We start from the raw sequence: 8,420 nt of genomic DNA, 5'->3' as shown, positions 1-8,420 counted from the left end.
CAAATTGCACAAAATCTATAATTATCAGTTCCCTAAATCTGCCTGATCTTTTTCATCAATATGCATCAATTATGATACAAAAACAAAAATACTGAAAACCACTCATCTCACAATGTTAAAATCCTGGAATCGCACTACATTTTTCATGCACTATTGGTCTTCCCTGAAATAGACTGCATCCTTCTATCTAGTTTTGTGGAACAGCAGACAGACAAATGAACAAACACGGATGAAATCATATCCTCCTTGGTGGTAACTGAAATACCTTCTGAAATCTTTGACGGTAAATGATTAGAAAATGTAGCTGTGCTATCAACACTTGACTGTGAACAAAAAGCAACAGATGATGTAACTTGACAAAACCCTCATCAGTTTATTGTCTTTCAGCAAGAAAAAAGGTCAGGATCTCACATTGCTTAGCTTCACCCGAGGAGCTTCCTCAATCCCCTCAGTGGAGTTATATTTTCATAAAGAGGCTTAATCACCCTCCTTCCATAAACCAACCTCAGAAATACATTTTACAGTTTCTCTGTACAGAGTATCTATTGTCCTCAAACTTGAAAAATGTGCCAAGTTCAACATGGATTCCTTTCCTCTTAAGCTATGTAGGCTGCATGTCATGTAAAAACATTCATAGCTTGAGCAATGCCACAGTTCAAGTAATGGAGGCAGGACACGTCCGGACCTCTGGCAGTTCACACAAACATCGGAGGCCACATCACACTGACACCACCAAAGAGAGTGCATTTTTTTTGTGTGGCAAATGTCAACCTCTCATAACAGCATTACCTTCACCACCATCATCATCGTCATACATTGCAACAATAGAAATACTGTTGGATTGCACTTTCTTCAAGCTTTCATCTTGTGGCATATTTATAGAAAAAATATATATAGAATACAAAAAGCTTATACTTCTTTGAGTAACAGAATATATCATACAGTACTTCAGATTATGTTTTGATCAGCACATCAGCAGGTGTACATAAATTGCCCTCCCCTCGCCCAATATGCATTTTACCGGACTAAAACAGGGATGTAGATTTGCTCACTATTAAGTGCTTTGGTCAATGGATATTATAACATTGAGTATGCTCTTACAATGGTATTCTACAGGATGTTAATGCTACATAATTATCCACTGTATATGAATGTCTATTAAGAAAGGGGCCAATTGTCGAGGTGTCCCATGACGTTTCACATATTCACATCTGGCATTTATCCAAGAATTTCGGGCCACCATGACGGAATCAGCCTGTTCACATCACCGTCTACTCTCACAAAAAGTAGTCGTAACCTAATATATATCCAACATACTGGTCAGTTTTTCACAACTGAATTCATTTGAACTATGCAAAAGGACATCTCTTGCAACATCAACTCGAGCTGTAAAAAGTTGAAGTCAAACAAAGGTGCAGCACCTGACGTTAGTGAGCAATTTTCTGGTCGTCAAACATCCCTACTAAAAGTGTCCACTAAACAAACGGCAATAAATGAAGTACAAATTTATTTTTCTTGAAAGCTTAAACAGTCTCTTTGAAAACAAAAGAAAAAGAAAAGTTCAAGCTGACATTCAAGTTCCGGTCCCACTTCAATCTGTGAAATCTCATTCACAAAAACCGATGGAATCACTGTAGTGCAAAATTTTACACAATGCACCTCGATGCAGTCGTTCTCGCAGGATACAGTAAACATGTCCTTTTGTCTCTCCCTCCGTTGGATTACATTTCTGGAGCTGCAGGCGGGAGCCCCACTGTGTGTTTTGGAGTTTGTAAGAGTTTGTGTTCCTCTATATGTGGAGAAGGCGTGGCTGCGGCTTTGGCGTGCACTGGATGTGACAGCCGAACGTCCAGGGCGTCATTGTGTTGCGCTAAAGAGTGCAGGCGATAGTGCAGGACAAGGTCTTTCAGTGAGCAGTGGACGTCGTAGGGCTCAGCAAAGCCGTATCCGTGCGGTGTGCTGTAGATCATGCAATGCTTCACTTCTTTATTCACACTGAAATAAACAGAAAAGAAATATCCTGTCAATGAGTGTCAAACAATTCCACCATCTTTAACAATCATCTTCATCAATTCTTTATTCCATAAGGATACTCACACAACGGAGCAGGCGTAGCATCCCTGTTTGCTGCTCTCACGGATCAGGAACGTTCCGCAAGCTTTGCTTTGAAGCATCTCCTCAGCCTGCGTCCGACTCATTTCACCAACGAACCAACTCGTCTCCTCCTGATGTGGCAAGTTCTTCTCATCTCCCTTCAACACGTAGGTGCTGCAAGAACAAAAATCACACTTTAACACCCCTGCTACAATTCTGAATTTGATGTAGAAGTTATTCATCTCATTCTTCAATGTTTATTCTAGATTAAAAAATGTTTGGTACTTACTCATCGAGGCTGTCGCTCTGTATTCCCAGCCAGTCGTTTATGCGTTTCTGCCGTACGCCTTTGTGGTTAAGCCAGCTGCAATGCAAAGAGTAGAAGAATGCTCAATTTGAATGACAGCTACAGAACATTTCTTCCCTTAATTTGCTTGAAGTGATATACCAAAGAGACGACAAACAATACTGTGACGCTGCTTACTTGAGGTACTGGTCTCTGATGTTGCGTAGCTGGATAAGGTCAGGTCGCAAGCTGTTCATCTTCCTGTCTGTCTCTCTGTAGTCCTCCACCTGTGTTCTCAAGTCATCCTCCAAGTGGATTTTGCTGTCGTAGATCTCCCCGAGTCGACACTTGAGCTTCTCATAATTAATCAGAAAGCTAGAGAAGGGAAAGTGAAGGTCATGATGGGCAGAGTTCAAGGATTATGTTGCATTCTACATTAAACTACACGACATATTTGTTGGACCATGACGTAATGAAGTACCTCTCCAGGTCTGTGTCAGCAGCGTCGGACGGATTGTTCCTTTCAAACTCCTCTCCGTAACGCTCCTGTTCACGACACTGCTCTTCGAAGATCAGCATTGTCTCGTTAAAGGCCTCAATTGCGGTGCGCTTCATCTGGATTTCCTGCATCACAGTGAATACATCCTTTGAGAAAAAACATGAGAAACTGATCTAAAATTAATTCTATTTTGTATAGAAAATGTGAGAGAAGCAAAGTTCATTTCAAAGTTATTTTTACCTGTGAGGTCTTGGTGAAGGCTTCGTAAAGACAATCAAACTCCCTTGTTTTCTCTTGATACTGACAGTGAACCTCTTTCAGCTTTCTCCCTGCAACGTCGACACTGTCTTCTTTCACCTAATGTCAGAAAAATATTTGATTAAACATGTACAATTCATAATCCACTGTATTTAATCATCCGATATCAAACACGTTTGCGGACTGATGAAAAGTAAAGATGCAAACTAACCTGCTGGAAACGGGACACAGGATTGGTGAGCATCAGATCCAGGGTGGCGTTGTATTCCACCAGTGGATGGTGCTGATAGTGCCAGATGAGCTCCACCACAGAAGTGAACGTGAGGGGGTCCGAGAAGCCGTATTTCCCATCATTGTGGTATATTTTGATCAGCTTGTTGTGCCCGTCTTTCCTGTGAAACAACACATTCCAGAATTAGATTATTGGCTTAAATTCAACCTTTTGATCATATTTGCGACAGCACAACAACAGCTCTCTTTTCCTTCTGCTTACCTCAACGTCAGCGTAAAGTCTCCTTGCAGCTTTGTGGATGCGTCACGCACCATAAAGGAGCCATCAGGCATGTCTCTGAGTTTCTCGTTGACCTCATCCCTGAGGAAAATCAGTAAACAGTTAACGGATCTGAAATACCAGTGTGTTAAACAACCAAACAACATGCACTAATTAGACTCTGTGAGAACGATATCATGTTTAAAATGGTGCTTCAGTTGGTTACCTGGATATGTCTCCCCAGTACCATTCAGCGTCCTGTAGCGAATACACAGGTGGTGAAAGGCAGTTGTTGTTCATGGTGGAAGACACTGGCTTTGTTGACCTGGGAGGCAGAGCTGCAGACGAGAAGGAAATACAAAGGATCAGGACGATAGTTTGTTATCAAGTGTAGTCGGTTTCATAACTTCTGTGAGAGAAAGAACTAGTGTTCTCAGTTTGGTCCCCTCCCATCCCCACCACAACAAATGCACACACTCTCTCTGTCACACCTCTGCTTTAAGGAGCCTGTGAAGATCTGAGGACAAGCCCAGACATGTTACCATGAGGTGTCACATGCCAAATCATGACCAAGATCTTAAATGTGGTCAGCACACCACCTCAATAATGAGCACAATCCGTCAACAACTGTGATACATGCCTTTTTTTTCTTTTTTCCACATATCCTCATTATTAAGCGTTTAATTGCCTGAAGAAAAGTTGTTTTAAGTCCAGTTCCTTGACTTTGGCACTGTCCTGAATGGCACGTGAAGCATTAAATAGACCATAAATTGTACTTTGAGCCTCGTGGACCACCCCTCCCTTCTTGTGAACATCTCACGCTTACAGATCCTCATAAGTTTTCCATCAGCCTCCGAGGAGAAAAAAAAAAATCTTAAATCTGGCCTGAAGTACTAAGCGTTTTCCCTAAAAATGAAAAAGGAGAGCAAACCGCATCAAGAGGAGGTGAAGGGCGATATATTTCACTGCAGGACAAAAGTGCCTTTCATGAGGCAGTTGGGGAAAATACAAGAGCACCCTCAGAGAGGAGAAAATGTGGGTTTCTCCCACCATCCGCTCTCCTCTTTTTCTGACCTTAAAATAAACAAAAGGCAGGTGCAGCAGCACAGTGGCAGGCACAAAAACGAAAAGCTGCGGTTCCTGAGCTCAGCAAAATTAAATCTGCACACCTTCCCCTTTCTGTCTGCTGCCAAGAAAACTCCACTGGCTTCCAAAAGCCACATGCACATACCAGTATAGACAAGAGCCACGTAATTAAAGTAAGAAATAATAATAATAATATTTATAGGCTATATTTTTTCTGCTCCCATACATGGTTATGAAAATGTAACCTTTATTTGTTACACATTTCAAACTACATTGTAATCCATTACATTGTAATCCATTCCATAATATATACATACATATACATATATATATATATATATATATATGCATATATATATGCTGTATATACACAGAGAGAGAGAGAGAGAATAATAATGGAGTTAGCATTCTGCCCAATCCAGAAAACATATAATGGTAAGTTTGTGTAATATGTTTTTGGATGACATTGTTCCTATAATGGGTTAATAAGATTATATTTTTTATCATATATATTATTTATATATATATATCGGTTACATAAGTTACAATGTAGTTTGTATATATATATAAATATATATAAATGTGTCAGTATTATTCATTCTAGTTCATGTTGTATTGTATTTAACAAATATCTTTAATAATGCAATTAATGTGTAGGAGTGAAAGTTGTGGTGCAATTAAGGTCCAGCCAAATAAATGGATCCAGACAGTTGTTCTGACCAAGACATGACAGGCCCGTATTACAGTGTAATAGACAGTAGGAACAATGTAATAAGGCCGAGGTCAAACGACAGATGTAGATTTAAAAAGCGTTGTTGAGTGAAGTCATGAGACGAGCTGTCTGTGTGTCTGCTCGCCTCTAGCCTACTTTCAGAGCTAGCAGCACAAATTAAGCACGGCTGGCTGCAGAGGAGAACAAAGCGCTCGTTTCATGCGGCGCTCATTAACGCACCCTCGGCTCTATCCGCTTCTAAACGCCGCCATTCTCCTCCCGTGGATCTGCTCCTGCTCCGTGAGGAGGCGCAGAGCCGCCGTGTGTCCCTGTGGAAGTTTGTCATCTGCGCCGGGACAAAAGAAACGGAGCCGCTGCGCCCGGTCCACAGAAAGGTATTACGTAATTGGCAAGTGAATTGCGCTATGCATGCCTGGGCAATGCCAGCGGGGGAGCGCAGCGCCTCTCTCCATTAGAGCGACTCCACCAGCACCGACACGACATTTGTCAGGTGTCAACTTTGCCACAAGACGCTGCAGAAACACCATGGTAGCAAAAAAAAAAAAAGCAAATAGCATTGTGAGAATAAAAAAAGAATAAGACGGTTTCCGACCCCCCGCAGTTCAGACAATGGCTGCCTTTAACCCTAAACTTACCTGGTGGCGCTTGATCCATTTCGATGTAGAATAAACCTTCGGGAGGATAAACCATTCCTGTTTCAGGAGAGTAGTCCAGGGTGCTGCTGTTGTCTTTGAGCACAATACAGATATAAACAACAACAAACGATGCACGTTGTGTTTAATGACTAATTCAGGCTACTTTTTCGCAAACGCCACGTCCAACGTAGATGTGGACAGAAAGAAAACTCCTTCGATCGCAAGTCCATTAAAAAATCCCAGTGTCCAAATGTGTCCCTCAACATAGTCGGTCTAAGCGAGGGTTTTGTTAAATGTTCGGAGGCGCAGATTGTCCATGTCTTCTTCTTCTGTGTCTGTGCGCTGCAGCTCGACTTTACTTCATCTCGGAAATGGAGCGACTTTAAAGGGCTGTAAGTAACATCATCTAGGATCAGTCCATTCTGCTGCCACAGTGGGGGGGGGTCTCTTTTCTTTGTAGGGTGTCTATATCACGGTAAAACATATAACGTTTTTGTTACACGGTTAAACAAACAAAAAAAGAAGTAGTGGGTATAATCCTCAAACGAATAGTTTATTTGGTGGATTTCAGTTGCACATATGTTGCTCATCACACTTCAGCAACCCCCTAGATGTTAATGGTACATCCCAGACCGTTTCATTCACTTCTCCTCCGACTGCACTGTAACAGCTGAAAAATTCCTTGCAGGGCATGAATGGAAAGGAAAAACCTACCTTATTAACTTGAATCATCAAAAAATAAATATGATCTAACTTGTACCTTTATATGCTTTTTTAGATTTTAAACCAATGGGCAACAAAACATGTTTCTGCCACCCCAGCTGTGCTCTAATGTTCTGGTGAGAGAACAGGTTGGAATAGAATGACATCATGCTTCATGTTTTATGATAATGAATCCGTGTTCAGGTGTCTGGCACCCAGACAGCACCAGGCTCAGACCCTTTTGTGCAAGAGGCGACAGAGTAGCCTGCCGGGTTGGCAAGTGTGCATTATATTCTCGTCGAGCTTGTCAAACATGTTCGGCAACAAAAATGGCATCTTGACTGTCACCGCTAATTATTGCTGCTGTGACATCATTCTGCACAATAGAATGGCACAAAAGGCAATAGCAGGTGTCCGTACACCTGCACACATCGGTGGCTTAAAAATGAATGTAGGGCATATAGAGAAAGCATTATTGAATGATAAGATAATTTGCAGTTTCTGTCTCATTGCCCTGCATATGGCCCCAGTTTTAGCATCACCATCATCTTATGTGCTTACGCTGGATGAATATGTACATTGTTGCTTATTCATGACACAGAATGACATTGTGCTGTAAATTTAAACAACCAGAGGCTCCTCAGCCAGCTGATGTCCGTGGCTGCAGGGAGAGTGAAACAAGGCCTGCATGGTCAGAGGTCTGTCTCTGTTGGTGTCCAGGCGTTTATGGCCGGTCCCCTTTGACCCAAGGACAGGGAGTCAGGGGAGGTAATTGCCTCCAGCATTCCTTTTTCCCATCAGTAAAATGATTCTTTCCTGTGTCCAGTCGGTGCCTATGAAAAGCCCCTTAAACCATCTGCCATGATGGAGCATATCATGGCAAGACTGCAGGCAACTGTTGCCTCGAAGACACACATATAAGCTCTCACATGTGCGTTGGTAACTCACGATTATTAACCCAGTGTTTGTTAATTATCTTTTTCCTAAAAGGAAATCAATGTTGGCAAGTCTCTTTTCGACACTCGATCTGCATTTTGACAGGTATGTAATTGCATGGGTGTGTGCGCACTCACGTGTGTCTGTGTTCGTTTGTGGGTGCAGTGCATGAGCGTTTGCTTGTGTGCTCTCAATGCTTTCCTACTTTGAGAAAGCCTGGAGGCTTGTCACGGCATGTCACTTGGCTGCTACCCAACCCTCCCCTCCCCCCTCCTCCCCCCTCCTCCCCCCTCCTCCCCTCAGTGTCAGAAGAGCACAGAATTTAACCCCCCTTTACTTTCTGGGCCTGACCTCTGTGACACATTTCACTACCACCACCCTCTTAAAACACAACAGCATCGTATCAGGGCTCCAGATATGTTAGTGGAGGTGTGTGTATTTGGGGGGGGGGCATTGTGGCATAAGCACGATGACCTCCAGTCTCTTGGCTTTGTGTTGGGGATATGTTGTCTCTGTTATCGGTATTAGGAAAAGCTGAAATATTTGGGGTGTGCTGTGTATTCATGTGTGTGTGTGTGTGTGTGTGTGTGTGCCCACTTTGTGCTGGGTTTTGTAGTGGCCACAGTGAGGCAGGTCGACTTGCAGGATAAGCCTTTAGGCTATGCACCCCAGATCCAGGCAGTCCTGATGGGATCAGTGAA

The 8,420-nt window shown here is 42.6% G+C and overlaps 1 protein-coding gene across 2 annotated transcripts; it reads right to left on the bottom strand.

Annotated features, from left to right (window-relative positions):
* Nucleotides 1-349: 349 nt before the first annotated feature.
* Nucleotides 350-6,454, bottom strand: LOC109646274 (phosphatidylinositol 3-kinase regulatory subunit gamma-like). 2 transcript variants are annotated; one of them, XM_020112013.2, is made up of 10 exons: nt 6,082-6,454; nt 3,854-3,965; nt 3,631-3,729; nt 3,349-3,529; nt 3,120-3,236; nt 2,862-3,004; nt 2,579-2,755; nt 2,384-2,458; nt 2,098-2,268; nt 350-1,995 (listed from the first exon to the last, which is right to left on the bottom strand). In XM_020112013.2, exons 1-10 carry the CDS (start codon nt 6,134-6,136, stop codon nt 1,722-1,724), a joined length of 1,404 nt encoding a protein of 467 aa, XP_019967572.2. In that variant the 5' UTR covers nt 6,137-6,454; the 3' UTR covers nt 350-1,721. The 2 variants fall into 2 exon arrangements, with proteins under 2 accessions (XP_019967572.2, XP_019967565.2); XM_020112006.2 differs by having other exon boundaries at nt 2,862-3,025; nt 6,082-6,453.
* Nucleotides 6,455-8,420: the final 1,966 nt, after the last annotated feature.

Source organism: Paralichthys olivaceus, chromosome 16 (assembly GCF_024713975.1).
Source record: "Paralichthys olivaceus isolate ysfri-2021 chromosome 16, ASM2471397v2, whole genome shotgun sequence".
Taxonomy (NCBI): Eukaryota; Metazoa; Chordata; class Actinopteri; order Pleuronectiformes; family Paralichthyidae; genus Paralichthys; species Paralichthys olivaceus.
The sequence above is the reverse complement of the archived record's forward strand: the minus strand, read 5'-3'. Positions and strand labels throughout refer to the sequence as shown.

Excerpts from the sequence above, each read along its gene's own strand:
- LOC109646274 (XM_020112006.2), bottom strand. The coding sequence starts at position 6,136 with ATGGTTTATCCTCCCGAAGGTTTATTCTACATCGAAATGGATCAAGCG. Across the intron at positions 3,730-3,853 it reads TACTGGGGAGACATATCCAG|GGATGAGGTCAACGAGAAAC; the intron begins GTAACCAACTGA and ends GATTTTCCTCAG. Across the intron at positions 1,996-2,097 it reads TGCTACGCCTGCTCCGTTGT|TGTGAATAAAGAAGTGAAGC; the intron begins GTGAGTATCCTT and ends TGTTTATTTCAG.